This window comes from Adiantum capillus-veneris, chromosome 14, assembly GCF_014529385.1.
Source record: "Adiantum capillus-veneris isolate H3 chromosome 14, ASM1452938v2, whole genome shotgun sequence".
NCBI lineage: Eukaryota > Viridiplantae > Streptophyta > Polypodiopsida > Polypodiales > Pteridaceae > Adiantum > Adiantum capillus-veneris.
In genome coordinates this window covers 70,281,126-70,298,922 of record NC_140944.1, presented here as the reverse complement: position 1 = coordinate 70,298,922, position 17,797 = coordinate 70,281,126, and the positions used below count along the sequence as shown (strand labels likewise).

General features: G+C 43.2%; 1 protein-coding gene across 1 annotated transcript; it reads right to left on the bottom strand.

Moving 5' to 3' along the window:
* Positions 1-2,793: 2,793 nt before the first annotated feature.
* Positions 2,794-17,482, bottom strand: LOC147442589 (putative protein phosphatase 2C 58). The gene is made up of 5 exons (XM_086528728.1): positions 17,281-17,482; positions 16,154-16,378; positions 15,322-15,598; positions 3,673-3,827; positions 2,794-3,375 (listed from the first exon to the last, which is right to left on the bottom strand). Exons 1-5 carry the CDS (start codon positions 17,296-17,298, stop codon positions 3,238-3,240), a joined length of 813 nt encoding a protein of 270 aa, XP_086384854.1. The 5' UTR covers positions 17,299-17,482; the 3' UTR covers positions 2,794-3,237.
* Between the last annotated feature and the right edge of the window lie 315 nt (positions 17,483-17,797).

Below are 17,797 nucleotides of genomic sequence, written 5' to 3'. Positions count from 1 at the left end.
CACAAACAACCCTCACTCCCTAAACTAGATACTGGGGAGCCACCACCGAACAAAAGATGAAACTATAACAATCAATAAATAAATTAAATAATCGATAAGACAATATATGAGATAAAAAATATCCAATATAATTTATAAAAATACTTGATAAGAGTCACATTAAGAAATCTAAGCTTAATCATGCACCAAATCTTAGTTGAAATTTATAAAGTGGCTTTTCAAATTGTATTACCTTATTATCCTCTTAGATTGGTGTCAAAATTAATGGCTTTCACAAGAAAACGTGAGAGAAAAATGCTCCCATTTATGGGACGTGGGGTGTTTAGGAGTGGGTCAAGCAACTATGTAGGGTCTCTATATAGGGACACCCCCTCTCTTCACCCCTTTTTCTAGTATCTCTTTTTCAATGTATGCAACGTGATAAGCAGCATTTTGGGACTCTCTCTCTCTCTCTCTCTCTCTCTCTCTCTCTCTCTCTCTCTCTAGCTAACATTTTTTCCTCCACAATCTCTGGCCCTCTAGAAAATATGCCACATCAACTATATTGCTAATAAACTAGGCCAAGGGACCAAATTTGGTCCTCCATCAAGCAACACTGAGGGAAAACTGTAGAATATGAGACTCCTTGGAAAACCTAAGGAACAAGGGTCATGTCTTATGCCAACCTACCATCTGGTGGGAAAATACATGGCTCGTACCATCAAAAAAGGCACATCTACGTAAAATACAACTGAGCATAGCCATAAACAACCCTCACTACCTAAACCGCTCCTAGGAGATATTGGAACCACCACCAAACAAAAGATGAAACTCTGTACCTTTTTCATTACCATTTTTGTTGTATTTTCTTTATCACTGTTCGTGGGGGTGAGTTGCTTGAATGCCATCTTTTTTTTGGGATTGTGTCTTGTTCATGGGGGTGAGTTGCTTGAATGCCATCCTTTTTTTGGGATTGTGTCTTCTTTAAAAATATCTCATTGGGTGAAAAAATGCTCTTTAACTTGATCAAAGCACCCATGTTACAAAATTATAACTTGATTCACAACTTTCATTATGTATCATTTTGTGTAATATGTGAGATCAAGCATATTCAATATAATTAATAAAAATACTTGATAAGAGTCCCATTAAGAATCTAAGGTTATTTGTGCACTAAATTAGAGTTGAAATTTATTAAATGGCTTTTCAAATTGTATTACCTTAATATCCTCCATTGTCTTATTATCCTCTTAGATTGGGGTCAAAAAGTGGAAAATCACTGAAAAATCTATAATGCTGAATATTACTCAAACTCATTTCATGGAATAATAATTTCCTACATGGCTTACCTATTCATGTTCATAGCACTTTTTCTTTGGTGTAGAAACACAAATGACATTTTACTTTGGTGTAGACAATATGAGACCTTCCATCTTTTACAAGTGAGCATGCATCATTGGTGATAGACTATTCTAATAGAAACTTTGAAGAGCTTAGCAAGGGGCCTGATTCTCCATCCAATATCCCACTTCATGCAATAGCCTCCTTATTCTTGATAAAGCCATCTTCCTTGCACACATTCAATGGCACAAGCACTATCAATGTGACCATAAATCTGATTTCAAGCAAAACTAATTAGCATGTTCCTGCAATAAGGCGCAGTTTTAAACATTACGATCCATTTATGTTGTCTCTTCTCTATGATTATAGCAAGCTTCAATTGCTTGTCGCAAGGTTTGGCTAGTTTCACATCTATACAATCATTCATTTTGCCACCTGAAATCTTGAAAGGATCAATGCTTGTGGCTTTGCACAAAACACATCCATCTTTTGTAAGAACTTAGAAGAATGTATGGAGTCTTAGAAAGGGGAAAACTGAAACTTCATTCTTTCAAGTCTTGTGCTTACCCTGGTCACTGATGGAGAAGACGACAATGTCACACCTCACAAGCACCATATTATAAAGCCATGTTCACATCAGTGAGAAGAGCTAGAAGAGCGGTTGTTTTCCATTACAAATAAAAAAAGTTTACAAAACCCAAAACTTGCCTTAATATCACTACCTGGCCAATTGTATAATGTACACCCCTCCACTGCTGCCACATCGAATTGCACTTAAACATTTTTCTACATCCCAAAAAGGACAATTGTTTGGTTTCTAGAAAATACATGGATTTCAATAATGTCATCTACATCAGCATCTTCTCACACCAAGGGATTCACTATAGTCATAATAAGAAGACATCACGTGCACCTATATAAAAGACCATTCTTAGTAAAATGCACCTTTTTTCCCTCGTATAACCAACCCCCCTATTTACAATGCAGTAGGCCTTCGTGAATCCCCCAAGCATTGACACTGCTGTGCCTTCCTTTGTAATCAATTCTATAAAGCCTTTCCCAGCCACATTCAAATGTATCAATGCCTTGCCTTGCTTTGCTAGGCTACAAATGGCTGATATGAAGGTGAACATCAACCATGATGGCAGGCCTTTAAAACACTATTTGCACAAGCATTTGCAGTAATGGCTCAAGTACACATAGAGTTAGGAAACCCAAGAGCAGTCCCCCCACACACAACAGGCAGGACCAGGATCGCTCCCATGGATAAATCTTCTCCAATATATGGCCTGATTATTTGAACACTGAAGTACAGCAGTCAATACATGCCCAAACACACAAGCACACATGCAGGTCCGGGCAACAGAAAAACCAAAAAATAAAGCAAGATGAAAACAAAAGCCCTTAATGTTGTCGGAAGAGTAGTAAGCATTTTCTGTCTGAGGCTGATTCCTACTTGCCACAACCTTCATATGAAACAATCAGGGCAAATATCTGACACCATAATAGAGAGAACTTCAAAAGATACAAAGGACGCACGTTTGCCTGAATATCAGGCCGCTTATACATTTCCCAACAGGTGTACAATTTTTCACATCATATAACCTTGCCATGAGCTAAGAAAATTGATCCACTTTCTTGAACATGACTCCTGACAGGCCCCATAACAAGCAAGATGGGTTACAAGAATTTACAATCGATTGTGATCTGCTGGACCCAATTAATTTGCTTAAAAGGTTAGAAGCATATGAGCCCCTGATCCATTCTTATGCAAATTGACACCAACCTGTACTCTAATACTGGAGCCAGCATTCATTGTATACTATACAACCAAACATCTCATGCCACCCCTGCACCAAGAAACTACGCTGCACACACACACTTGGCCAAACACTTAAAACTCTGTACTCCATGAAATTAATGGAATCGAACCACAACACATGATATGTCATCTTTGCTGTTCAGCTGAATAGCATAATCCACTAGCTGTTTCGCAGCAACTTTTGGATCCTTCACCTCTCTTACCAAGTCCACTGCAGCTTGGTTCTCTACCGCCTGTACATACATAAGGATTAAGCAAAAGTTCTTACAAAATGCTTCTTGAGACAGCCTGTACGCAAGCCTGTGTATATGTATACATGTATGTACACATGCATACACACAGATACCCTCACTTACATCCACATCTATCTATATCTAAATGAAATCGTGAAAACCCTGGATTCACTTTAAAAGGACGACATACCATACATACATATCTATAATAGAGAGATAGAGGAGACACAAGTGTACATCACAGATCAAGGCAGCCCTTAAAACATTGCTAGAGACATGAAATTTTTCAGATTGTACCTTCCACAAACCATCACTCGCCAGTATTAGAAACTCGTCAGTCATCTGAACGAGAACACAATAAACATCCGGATCCACTCTTAGAAGTGCTTTTAAATTTTTGTCACCAAAAGCGCGCCCCACAGCAAGCTGTCCATTGACCCGTGGACAATCGCCTGAAGAAAAAGATTTCCATTAATGCTGTAAGGTGCAGCGGAATGAATGTTGTATTTTCTCAAGATTAGTGATCTTTATTGCTCAAAGTTCCTTTTAGTTCTTAGGGAAGGAGAGAGCCTTCCGTCTTATGGAGAGTGCTATGATCACGAACAAAGTGAGTGGATATTGTGCGTGCAAGTGAATGAGACTGAGAGAAGGAGAGAGAAGAGATACGACACCCGAGGGGTTGTAAAACCCTCCTCCGAAGGCCCCACTCTCGTCGGCAAGAGTGGTCACTTTGATTGCACAAAGGTGTACAATGCGTATGCAATGGACTGATGCAATGGGACTATGCCAATGAGGACGACGGTGATGACGACGACGACTTGATGGCTGGAATTTGGGATCTTCTAATCGCTGAATTTCATGGCTGTTTCGGTGGCTGAAAATGACTGTTTTGGTTGCGTTTTCTTGGCTAAAGATGGGAAAACTTTTGCAACCAATCTAGGGCTGATCTGCTACTGTTCATCTGCTGAAACCCTGTGTTTGTCAAGGCTGAAAATCTGCGTTTTTGCTGCTGAGATCGCTGGCTGAAAAACGCTGAGATCTGCAAGTATTCAACACTGGAAAAACGCTGAAGTGTGCAGCAATGCTAGCGCTAGTAATTTGCTGCTCTTGGCTGAAGTTTGCTGAGTCAAAACGCTAGGCCTGTGGGTCGCAGGAAAACGCCAGAGAATGGGACTTGATGGCGATGCTGGATGCTGTGGGGGAAACGCCAGGGATGGGGTGAGGGTGGCGATGGTACTGCTTGAAAAACGCTAGGGGGTGGCGGGGGGTACTGCTGAGAAGTTGCCTGTTGAGCGGAAAGCTCCTGCTGCCTCTTCTGCCAGAAAGTGCTAATTGCTTATATATTAACTTAGCAAAATTGCCCTACCTACTTTTGTTGGAAAGTCACTTAAAAATAATAAGTAAAAATAGCCAAAAATAAGAAAATAGGCTAAATGCACTGGAAAATTCCCCTGATTGAATTTGATCGATTCTGAAGGGAATACTGATGATCATGCTGTGTGCAACCGGAGGATATGCATCTATTGCTAAGTGACTGGGCATGCACGGTCTACGAATAGACTCACAAAAGTGCCAGATCACTGCTAATCTAACTTGACTTGACTGACTGAACCATGCTGTGGTGTAGCTTGTCCACGGACACATAGGGTTGGGATGTGTCACGTGACATCCCCTCCTTTTCAAAGTGAGGTACTGGTACCGAACTGTATGGCGTCGAGAGAGATCGCCAACAACATCCGGAATCCTGGAAGGGACTCTTCGCCGGCCCACTCTGATGTGTGGGTCATGCGGTACTTGAACTTCATAAAGGTCTGCAACGCTTGCTTCTTTGGGCCGCGCCGAAAGCGACACAAAGTCCTCTGTGGCTCCTTCCTTGCTTCAACTTCGTCTAGAGACCTGCTTCTTTCATCTTCAAGAATCTCCATAGCTGAAAATTCATGAAACCATCTCCAACACAAAACCATGAACATACCCATTCCATGTAAAGTGAAGGAAAAAAATCTTGTCTTCTCCAAAGACTGTGTATGCAATGTAGATGAACATAAGGACGGAGTGACAAACCGTTCATCAAACACATGCAAACAATGAGATCGAATCTTTTCTGTCTGATCGAAAGCAATCAACTATGGCAAATCACAATGGAAATGCCCATGCTTGGTGCTCATACTATCATGTGCTCTTTCGGAAACTCTGTCATGCCAAAGAAGAGACATGGAATGCGACTTCCTTACATACAAACTTTTCAGCTTTTCATGAACAGTCCGCATACATTCGTGCTCATTCATGAGAGAAACGTGCTCAACATACAATGTGTCATGCCTAGGAAAAGGAATCACATAACGATATTGACTAAAATACAAGAAACCGTCACGAATGAAACATTCGAACAATGCGTGCGTATCAATCATGCGAACACATAATACTTCCTGTGAGGGTTCTTTGGACCAAGGCTCGAGAGCCAAGATCGATCCTTCGTGATTGATCGAATCTGCAACGAGGTTAGCTTCGCTAGAAAAAGCATTCACTAATACCTCATCCGTGTGAACAATCACATCATCTTCATGCAACTCATCATGCTTGTGAGAAATCACATCTTGATCATGCAAATCATCATACTTGTCATTGTCATCCAAATCATCATGAAAATCATTATCCTTCAAATCATCCTGCTTCTCATAATCATGCAAATCCTGTGTGTCATGCTGTGGAGAAAAAGAGATTGAGAGAATCTCCTTATTCCGAATCCTTTCAACCTTGTCCTGCATATTAGCAATGAGAGATGGAGAAGGAGCAATGTCCACTCCATGAAAGACAGTAGGAGAATCACTTTTGGCATTGAGAGTTAAAGCGTTAGCCTCAAAATCAATGAGAGCGTTAGTCTCACGAAACCATCGAATGCCTAAAATCATATCACATCCTGAGAGAGGAGAAACAACAAATCTTCTAGTGAAGGCAGTCTGTTGAATTGCAAACAACACATCAAGGCATTCCTCTGTGATGAGAGCGTCCATACCAGGACGAAAGCCAGAGACCTCGATAGGAGATCTCGGACTAACCTCGAGACGGGCTCTCTCAACAAGAGAGGAACTGATCACATCATGCATACTACCTGGTCAAACAATATGACAAAACGGTGCCCCGACATACGACCATAACATTTAATGAGAGAATTATCAATGGGAGGGTCTTGAGAAACTTTGGGCACAATCGTGTTATCATTCATTGCATTGACAGATGTAGTGGGTGCTGTGGGTTCTTTAGATTCATTCGATTCAAGCTTAGGACATGTTCTTTTTATGTGACCCTTAATGTGACAATGAAAACAACGACCTTCCTTAGAATACGTGCTTTGTTCTTCCGAAGTGATGTAACCTCCAACAATTCTTTGTGCTACCTTTTCATCTGGAGTAAGCTTAGGTTTAGCAATTGTGTTAGCCTTACCCTTAGATTCATTGGAAGAATTCTTTGATGAGATACTGTTGGAAGATTGGTTAGAAGAGTGATCATTCTTACCGTTCTGCGGGTTTTGAGAAGTCTGCGAGATACTTGTGGAAGTCTTGTTCTCCTTAGGCTTTCCCTTGTTGTGCTTCATCTCCTGTGCGAGAACAATCGCTACCGCCTTGTTGAGATCGATTGGATCGAAGACTTCTACATCGAACTTGATATAGTCGTCTAATCCAAAAAGGAATGCCTCTTTGCGTTCATCATCCAACATGCGTAATTGGGTACCTAGCTGCAAAACACGATTAGAAAAGGACATAACTGGCATACCATTTTGCTTGAGAGCGCGCCAATCGTCCTTCAATCGTGCGAAGTACTGAGGTGGCATAAACCACGCCTTGAGCTTGTCTTGGAAATCAGCCCAATCGAAGGAAAGGGACGTGAATCCGTCGGTTGCCTCTAGGTGCGCGGCTAGCTGTGCCTCTTACCATGCGTGGTACCAATTGATGGCATCACCGGCAAGGTACATAGCTGCCGTCAAAACCTTGCTATTTCCTGTCTTCTTAGTTGTCGCAACATAAGCATTAATTGATGCAACCAAGAATGAATAACTGTAGCATCCATCTTACCGTCATACTTACTGAAGGTCAACTTTTCTGTGACTGGATGGTTGTAATCCGCGTCGTGGCTTGCGCCACTTGACGAACTTCCACGACCTTTGGGTGGTTTGGTCTTCGAGGCTAGCACGTGGGAAATAAATTCTTGAGTGCGTAGCTCCCTTTGAGCTTCACGCTCGGCATCCTTTTCGGCTTTTCGTTCATTGCGTTCATCGCGCTCGCATTCAAAAGCAAGGCGATTAGCTTCTTGTTGTACCAGCGCAACTCGATTCGCTTCTATGGTAAGGCGAGTCGCTTCTTGTTGTTGTAGTGCGTTTCTTTCATTTCGTTCCATCGTAAGGCGAGTCGTTTCTTGCTGTGCCAGCATCATGTCCAATGTTGACTTAACCATCATCTCCATTGGAGTTAGGACAACTCGTGGCGTAGACGACGAAGGGGGAGGGTTGGAAAAATCTCATGGTGGGGAGAATCCTTCATCGCCTCTCTCATGCTCATTACCTGTATGCGAAGTATCCATTCCGCTTCGGGTGACAACCATGCACTAGGATCTTTGGTTCTTAAGTTCACGAGAAACTTGGTTCTTGAGGATCTTGGTTCTTGGGTTCTTAGGTTCTTGAGGATCTTGAGGTTCTTGAGGGTTTCTTTCGCTTGCAAATCGCGTTGAGAAGGATCTTCTCTTCACCCGAGTTCTACTCTTTTCTGCGGGCACACCCCTTGGCTGCCTTGCGCTCACACCAAGGTTGCTTTTTCCCACCTCACGTCGATTGCCGGCAGCTAAGTGCACGGTCCGCTCTCAATGAGTGAAAAGAGACACACGGGGAGGCTAGACGAGCCCTTCTTTCTTGGGATTCCTGTCACTCTTCAACAAAACACGATTAGGAATCGCCACGTCCAAGTAAACTTCGGTTCGTGCGACCGCAACAAGCAAAAAAAATTCCTGTGGTTCTTGTGGTTCTTTCCTTGAGTAATACAGAACACTGCCAAAGCTCTGATAGCAATGTACGGTGCAACGGAATGAATGTTGTATTTTCTCAAGATTAGTGATCTTTATTGCTCAAGGTTCCTTTTAGTTCTTAGGGAAGGAGAGAGCCTTCCGTCTTATGGAGAGTGCTATGATCACGAACAAAGTGAGTGGATATTGTGCGTGCAAGTGAATGAGACTGAGAGAAGGAGAGAGAAGAGATACGACACCCGAGGGGTTGTAAAACCCTCCTCCGAAGGCCCCACTCTCGTCGGCGAGAGTGGTCTACTTTGATTGCACAAAGGTGTACAATGCGTATGCAATGGATTGATGCAATGGGACTATGCCGATGACGACGACGACTTGATGGCTGGAATCTGGGATCTTCTAATCGCTGAATTTCATGGCTGTTTCGGTGGCTGAAAATGACTGTTTTGGTTGCGTTTTATTGGCTAAAGATGGGGGAACTTTTGCAACCAATCTGGGGCTGATCTGCTACTGTTCATCTGCTGAAACCCTGTGTTTGTCAAGGCTGAAAATCTGCGTTTTTGCTGCTGAGATCGCTGGCTGAAAAACGCTGAGATCTGCAAGTATCCAACACTGGAAAAACGCTGAAGTGTGCAGCAATGCTAGCGCTAGTAATTTGCTGCTCTTGGCTGAAGTTTGCTGAGTCAAAACCCTAAGGGCTGAGGCCTGTGGGTCGCGGGAAAACGCCAGAGAATGGGACTTGATGGTGATGCTGGATGCTGTGGGGGAAACGCCAGGGATGGAGTTAGGGTGGCGATGGTACTGCTTGAAAAACGCTAGGGGGTGCTGAGGGGGGGGGGGGGGTACTACTGAGAAGTTGCCTGTTGAGCGGGAAGCTCCTGCTACCTCTTCTGCCAGAAAGTGCTAACTTGGGTTTGCTTATATTTTAACTTCGCAAAATTGCCCTACCTACTTTTGTTGGAAAGTCACTTAAAAATAATAAGTGAAAATAACCAAAAATAGGAAAATAGGCTATATGCATTGGAAAATTCCCCTGATTGAATCTGATGGATTCTGAAGGGAATACTAATGATCATGCTGTGTGCAACCGGAGGATATGCATCTATTGCTAAGTGACTGGGCATGCACGGTCTACAAATAGACTCACAAAAGTGCCAGATCACTGCTAATCTAGACTTGACTTGACTGACTGAACCCTGCTGTGGTGTAGCTTGTCCACGGACACATAGGGTTGGGATGTGTCACGTGACAAATGCTTGGTTAATTAGAAAACCTTTTAAAAATTCAGTAAGAAGTGTTGTCCTGGTTTTGAGCAGCTCGAGTATATTTATGAGAGACTTTTCAACTCTTTACCACAGAAACCATTTACAGAAACATTTAAACAACATACGAGGATCCCAAAAAATCTAAAGAAACAAAACCCACATTGTACCATGTGATGAGAAGCCTATAAGCAAGAGGAAAAGCAAGAGGAAGGTGAACTCACCCCCCTCAACAACCAACGCTGAAAAATTGCCGAGAAAAATGCAAGAATCACACCCATACAGTGCCAATGTGCTGTTGTCCAAGGCTGAGATGACACCGTTCAAGTCACAAGGAAGTTGATGGAGTGGCTGACCATGCAACAAGTCGTTGAAGAGTTCTATAGAAAGTGACCAAAGTGGAAGCAAAACAAAGCTCCACCAGAGAGAGGCAAGGCTAGAGAACCACCAAGTAGTACGAAAGAGAGTAACAAGTAGGCACCCACATGTCAATACTTAACATGGAGAGGAACATGTCCAAAAGAAGTGTCTAACGTGCCAAGAATCAACACCGGTCCACCATACAAAAAACCAATCAAGGGCCAGACAAGGCAATCCCATGTAGAGAATTGAGGAAGAGGGAGAGGGAGCAGAATCACCGGGGGCAAGTAGCATGACCTAAAGGGACAGACTCCGGACAGAAAGAGGTCAGAGACCCGTTGAAAGATATAGAAGAAGTTGTGACAACTAGTAGAATGTAAGGTGCAGCGGAAGTAAATGTTGAACTTTGCTCAAGATGAGTGCTCTGAACTATGCTCAAGGGTTCCTTTTACTTACACGCAAGGGAGAGCCTTCCGCTCCCTTAATGAGAGAGTGCAAATGATCACAAACAAAGTGAATGACACTGTGAATGAAGGTGCTGAGACTGAGAGAAAAGAGAGAGAAGAATACGACACCAGAATGTTGTCAAACCCTCCTCCGACAGCCCCACTCTCTATGGCGAGAGAGGTCTATGCTACTGATTGCACAAATCTCGTACAATGGTCTAGATGCAATGGACTTGCCGACGATGAGGACGACGACGAGACGGGCTGAAAACTGAAAATGCTAGGGACTGAAATCTGCAAATCTGGTATATGCTAAATTCTGACATTGTGTTGGCGAGGACGATGACGCGACGACGTTGCGCTGAAAACACAGATGCTGAAATCTGCGAATAGCGGGCTGAAACTGCAAACACTCGCTGATCTAACCGTGCGGCGAGGATCTGTTGCGGGAAGGTGAGATCTGCGAGGTTTGGGGCTGCTGTGCGGAGTCTAAGTGCTGAAAATGGAAAACGCTGATGCAAAAACTGGTTCTATCACCAAGAAATTGCAAACGCTAGGGGCAATCTGTTGTTCCAAAAACGCTAGGCCTGATGTTGTATCTGCTGCAAAAAATGCTAGGCAATCTGCTGCAAAAAACGCTAGGGCTGATCTGCTACAAAAACGCCACAGGTCTTGATGGCTATAAAACGCTAGGAGATCTTGCCGGTCTTGCTGAGAAGGTGCTTGTGTATCTGCTGCCTCTTCTGCCAGAAAGTGCTAGCGCTAGCTTTTCTTATATATTGACTTAGCCAGTTTGCCCTGCCCAATTTCCCAACAAAGTCACTTATTAATAATAAGTGAAAAATGGCTAAAATAGGAAAAATGGTACCAATGCACTATAAAATGCTCATGATGGCTACTGACGGTAATGCTGATGATCATGGTGTGTGCAACCAGAGGATATGCAACTACTCTAAGTGCCTGGACATGCACGGCCTGCGCACAGGCTCACAAAGGTGCCTGAACACTTCCTAAGATGACCTGAACCCTAGACCTGAAGTAGCTTGTCCAAATGCACATAGAGTTAGATGTGCAGGTGACATCCCCTCCTTTTCAAAGTGAGGTACTCGTACCCAACTATATGGCATCGAGGGAGATCGCCAACAGCGTCTGGAATCTTGAGAGGGACTCTTCGTCGGCCCACTCTGATGCGTGGGTCGTGCGATACTTGAACTTCATAAAGCTCTGCAATGCTTGCTTCTTTGGGCTGCGCCAAAAGCAATACAAAGTGATATGTGGCTGCTTCAATGGTCTTGCATCTACCTTCTTCAAGAATCTCCGAGGAGGAAAATTCCTGAAATCACTTCTAACACAAAATCACGAACATACCCATTCCATGTAGAGTGATTGGAAAAATACTATGCTTCCTAAATGACTACACATGCAATTGAGATGAACCAAGGGACGGAGTGCCAAACCGTTTACCAAACACACGCAAACAATGGGGTCGAATCTTGACTTTCTGATCTAAATCTATCAACTGTGGAAAATCACAATGGAAATGCCAATGCTTGATGGAAAAATTTTCTTGTGCTCTTTCTAAGACTGTGTCATGCAAACTTTTGTTCTTTTCAATAGAAATCCGTATACATCCGTGCTCATCCATGAGTGAATCATGTGCATTGTACAATACGGCATGCCTATGAAAAGGGAACAAGTAAAGATAGTGACGAAAATACAAGAAACCGTCACGAATGAAACACTCGAACAATGCGTGTTGACTAAGCATGCGAACACACAATACTTCTTGAGTGGGTTTCTTAGATCTCAAAGGTTAGCTTCACTAGAAAAAACATCAACTAAACCATCATCCTTGTGAACAATCACATCTTTATCATGCAAATCATGTGTGTCGTGCTTTGAAGAAGAAAAGACTAAGGGAGTCTCCTTCTCCTGTTTCTTTTCAAACTTCGCCTGTACATTAGAAATGAGAGGTGAAGAATGAACAACTTGCTCCCTACGAATGACAATGGGAGAGTCACTTTTGGCATTGAAAGTGAAAGTATTGTCCGCCCAATCAATGAGAGGTTATGCTTATGAAACCATCGAATGCCAAGAAGCATATTACATCCTGAAAGAGAAGACACCACAAATTTTCTGCGGAAGGACACTTGTTAAACTGTGAATAACACATCAAGGCACTCTCATGTAAGCTCGACACCTCAGAAAGAGATGTCTTGCGAACCTCCAAGCGGGCTCTTTTGACAAGAGAGTCATTAATCACATCATGCATACTACCAGAATCAAACAAGACCACCATGTGTTGACCATTCACATGACCATAACACTTCATGAGAGACTCATCAATGGGAGGATCATGAGAAACTTGGGACACACTAGTATGCTCATTTATGGCATTAACAGAGGATATGGGTTCTGTGGGTTCTTTAGATTCGTTAGATTCAATCTTAGGACATGTTCTTTTATGTGACCCTTGACGTGACAATGATAACATCGACCTTCCTTAGAATAAATGACTTGTTATTCTGCCGTGATGTATCCTCCTATGATTCCTTGTGTAGCTTTTTCATCTGGGGTTAGCTTAGATTTAGCAAGTGTTTTAGCTTTACCCTTAGGTTCATTTTGAGTGTTCTTTTCTAAAAGACTAAAGGAAGATTGGCTAGAAGAGTTACCATTCTTACCGTTCTTAGGGTCCTGAGGATTCTGAGAGGTACTTTGAGAAGTCTTGTTCTCTTTAGGCTTTCCCTTATTGTGTTTCATCTCCTCTGTGAGAGCAATCGCTACCGCCTTGTTGAGATATACAAGATCAAGGACTTCGACGTCAAAACTGATATATTCGTCCAACCCGAAAAAAAAGCCTCTTTGCACTTCGCATCCGATTTGCGTAATTAGGTGCCAAGCTGCAAAACACGGTTAGAAAAAGACATGACTGGGGTACCGATTTGCTTGAGATTGCGCCAATCTTCTTTTAACCACGCTAGGTACTGAGGTGGCAAGAACCGCGTCTTGAGCTTGTCTTGGAAGTCGGCCTAGCTGAAAGAAAGGGGCACGTCTTCCTCGGCTTCCTCTACGTGTGTGGCCAATTGCTCCTCTTGCCACGCTTGATACCAGTTAATGGCATAATAGCAAGATACATGGCTGCCATCAAAACTTTGCTATTCCCTGTCTTCTTAGTTGTTGCAAAACAAGCATTAAATTGATGCAACCAAGAATGAATAGCATTAGCATCAATCTTACCTTCACACTTACTGAATGTTAACTCCTCAGTGACGGGGTTGTTGGAATCCGAATCTCAGCTTGCACCACTTGATGAACCACCAATATCTTTGACCGGCTCGGGTTTCAAGGTGAGTACCTGTAGGATCAACTCTTGCATGCGTTGGTCTCTCTGCGCCTCACGCTCTAACTCCAAGGCCACTCATCTATCTTCGGCCGCCAAGCGCACTTGCTCACGCTCACGCTCCAAGGCTACCCTTCTGTCTTTGGCTGCCAAGCGTGCTTGCTCGTGCTCACACTCCAAGGCTAGCCGTCTTTCTTCGCGCTACTTTTTTTTTTTTAAGAGGTGATGACGTGGCGTTGCTCTACAGAACCCCCGCAAAACGCGCTGGCATGCTGATGTGGCAGACTATAGGAACCCCCGCAATCCATGCTGACAGTGTCACGCGGCAGCTATGCAGGTTTCCTACTTTTGCGCTAGCTGATTTGCGCTATGCTTTTGAACCCACATGCTTTGAGATTTTGAAGCTTTTCATGTAAACTGCTTTTAGACACCAAAGGCCTTTAAATATGACCCATGGGCTCTCACTCTAGCAGTCTACCCCCGAGGGATGCAGAGCAGAGCCATGGGGGTTGTACCATGTTGAAGCAATATAAAAAAATACCGAAAGGGGCACCAAGGTTTGGGGCCAATGCTCTCTTGGGGTGGAACTCTGCCACTCCGCGTCTCGTGTGTCGTGCATCTCTTTCAGTTCAGTTGTTATTTGAACTGCTTAAAGTCGTTCGGTCTGTTCTTTTCCGTTGGCACGTGGTGCCTATTCCCGTTACAGTATCACCCTCCATAGCTCACACGGCAATACCTACTAACGGTGGTGGTTGCCTCTAGCAGCAAGTGACCGAGCCCACGTGACTGGGGGAACTGTTGATAGATCATCGATCAAAACTACTTTAATCAATTGTTTTGAACTAGCGTTTTTATTGGTCGATCAACTCTCACTCTCTCTCTCTCTCTCTCTCTCTCTCTCTCTCTCTCTCTCTCTCTCTCTCTCTCTCTCTCTCTCTCTCTCTCTCTCTGCGCTTATGCACGTTGCTTCTCTCCCATGGCTTGCCTTCAACTGCAAATGCCATAGATGTGTTCCTTAACAAGGGGAAGGAGAGAGGAAAGAGACAATGGCACACGAGAAAGAGAAGACAAACAGATAAAACGCTTGCAAGTCCAATAAGTCTGGATGGTAACCATTGCGGATAATAAAAGACAAAAGACAGAGAGCCCCCTAGGCTACATATATTGTGAGCTAAGGTAAGTTGGGCAAATATCTCTGTCAAATACAATGACCAAAAAAAAACTCTCATCCTCAAAATAATAAAATGGCGAAAAGAGGCCTAAGACGGGCAAGGTGCCAGTGTAAACCCTAAGTGTGCCTGAGATCCCTGTCCAGTAGGTGTATGGGTGGCTAATCCACCACCAAGGGCCAAAGCACGTGTCATGAGAAGCTTGTAAGCAAGAGGGAAAGCACTTGGAAGGTGAACTCTAACAGCTACATTGCAACTCACCAAATAATGTATTGCTCTATATCACAACTTTAGAACAGGAAAACCAAGTTTTCGATAAACACAATAACCAATCTATGTGTGGGTTCATAAAGGCAACAAACCTGGTAAAGTCGTCACCAAGCCACCCTTTCTTTCTATACTAGCCTTTTCAGACACAGGATCATGATCGACAGTAACCTGTGTGGCAACCCCAGCTCTGCATAGGACTGCCCTACTGTCACCTACATTTGCGATATATACACTGGCACCATTAATCACGATGGCAGTCACTGCAGTTGAGCCACCCATCCCCAGTTCAGCCTCCTTCTCTAAGATACATTTGTCCGTTTTCAAATATGCTTCTGTGATAGCTGTCGTTGGATCTGTCCAAAATGAGGGCTGCACCAATCATGACAAGATGAGGCTTTAAGTGAACTTACAAACAGCACACCTTTTCATGTATGACAATCTTCGAATATCCTACACATTGACAAGAACATCCCATGAGTGTGCAAAACAAGGGGGGAAGTGTGTGCACGCGCGCTATCTACTCTGTGGCTTTTTCCTCATCAAGAGGTTTCCCGCCAGTAATATGAGCATTACAAAAAAAAAAAGTGTGTGCGCACTGCGTGTCCATATGTTCATGTGTGTGTGCACGCAGGCAAATGTGTGTCCACGTGTGTGTGTGGCTCTCTAGACTCTCTCTCTCTCTCAATGTGTATGTGCTGCAAGGGTATGTGCCTCTGTACATGAACAAACAGTGGCAAAGCATGCACATATAGCCTTCATAGAATTGACTGTTAACAAAGGCACTTCCTATCAACAATGTAAAATAACTGCTCTGTTTCCTACAAAAGCATTCATAAGAGCAGAGCTACTACTAAGAATGAGAAAAGCAAACAAACAGCCTAATAAAAAGAAAGGCAGAAAGGTATGTATCTGAATTTTTCTTACCTGATTTAGGATGTTATTTAGCAAATTGGCTTGCAAATACTCTGCTACTTCATGCCCAACATGACCGTCATAAATTGCAAACAAACCTACACGATTGCCATCTATACGCCTTGTTTCTGAGACTGCAAAATCTTCCATAGGATGATTACATTTTCCTTTAGACACAAAAAGCCCATGACGAAAATCATGTCCACTCTTTTTCCGCCTGCCTAATCTCACTACGTTCTGCAAACACATACACACACAAAAAAAAAAATCAGTTCTCTTGCCTACAAACGAAAAAGCAACAAGCCACTAGATTTCAAATTTCTTGCAATAAACATTGCCAGCGGGCAGTTATGTAGCAAACCTGGGCGTGTTACTATTCAGCTTTAAGGATGCAATTGACTATGGTGTGCTTTATGACTTAACATCTCATGGTCCTATGGGCTCTCTTCACCAGACAAATACATCCTTTATCAAGACAAGACAACAGCATTGCTACCAACATCACCCAATAACAGAAGATGAATGCTTGTGTCTTCAGCACAGATATAAGCCTTTAAAATTGCACAATATGCTTGTTCATAAAAGAACATACATAAATAACCTCTCAATGCCTCATCCTACTTGAGCGTGATAAAGAAGACATACTCATTGCGCTCTCATTTTGCTTGCCCACCATCAATGCACATGCTCCATCATTTTTTTCATGATCTCTTACACAAGACAACCTAATCAAACCTAATATTTGTATCGAAATAAGGTTTGCCCTTGATTCTCTATCGTCTCAAGTGCAATCACACACTCGATGATTACAACTGGTAACATTATCTCATGTTCAAGTATAAATGACATCCAACAAGATCCCAGAAAAGGGATACTGCTTTAAGTACAGAACTTCTTTAATCCACGCATGCTTGATTCAATATCTGTATCGTGTAGATATTCGATCCAAACCCAATGCGAGAAGTCAGAATGAGCTGTCCTACGACAGACTCTACGTTTGATATTGGCGCACAAATCTCTATCAGCTGTACAGATTTGCATCTGCTGCATGCCACGAAATGAGGCGTGATCCGAGCGCAACAAAGAAGAGGGGGTGCTGATTACATGATAGAAGATGAATCTCGAAAGTTGTAGCATACCTTTATTCTCTGCAACATGATCCCGTGTGGTGCGAGGAAATGGGCAGCTTTAAAAACCCAATCCACAGAAGAGTATGGAGATACCGTCTGAGCTCTTCTCTGCTGGGCGGGTGCGTCACGGACTCACGTGTGTCTGTACGCGTGCGACAGTGTGTGTGTGTGTGTGAGAGAGAGAGAGAGAGAGAGGGAGGGAGGGGAGGGAAGGGAAGGGAAGGGGAGGGGAGGGGAGGGGACGCTGTGGTTGGACAGATTTTGACCACTTTTGCAGACTTCAGTTAGAATTCAAATGCTTGACCTTTTGGGTGTGTGTGAGTGGTGAGTTCAAAGCCTCGGTATCTCTATACTTGACCATTAGTGCTTTGCCTTTTCAGTGGCTTGACCTTTTTCTTTCTTTGCCTTTGGGCATCACTAGTATGTGATCTTAGCTTTGCTGTTGCCAAGGAAACATGGCATGTATTCTCATAGGGTTATCTTATGTTCCAATTAGAACACTATCAATACTCTCTTTCTATATGTA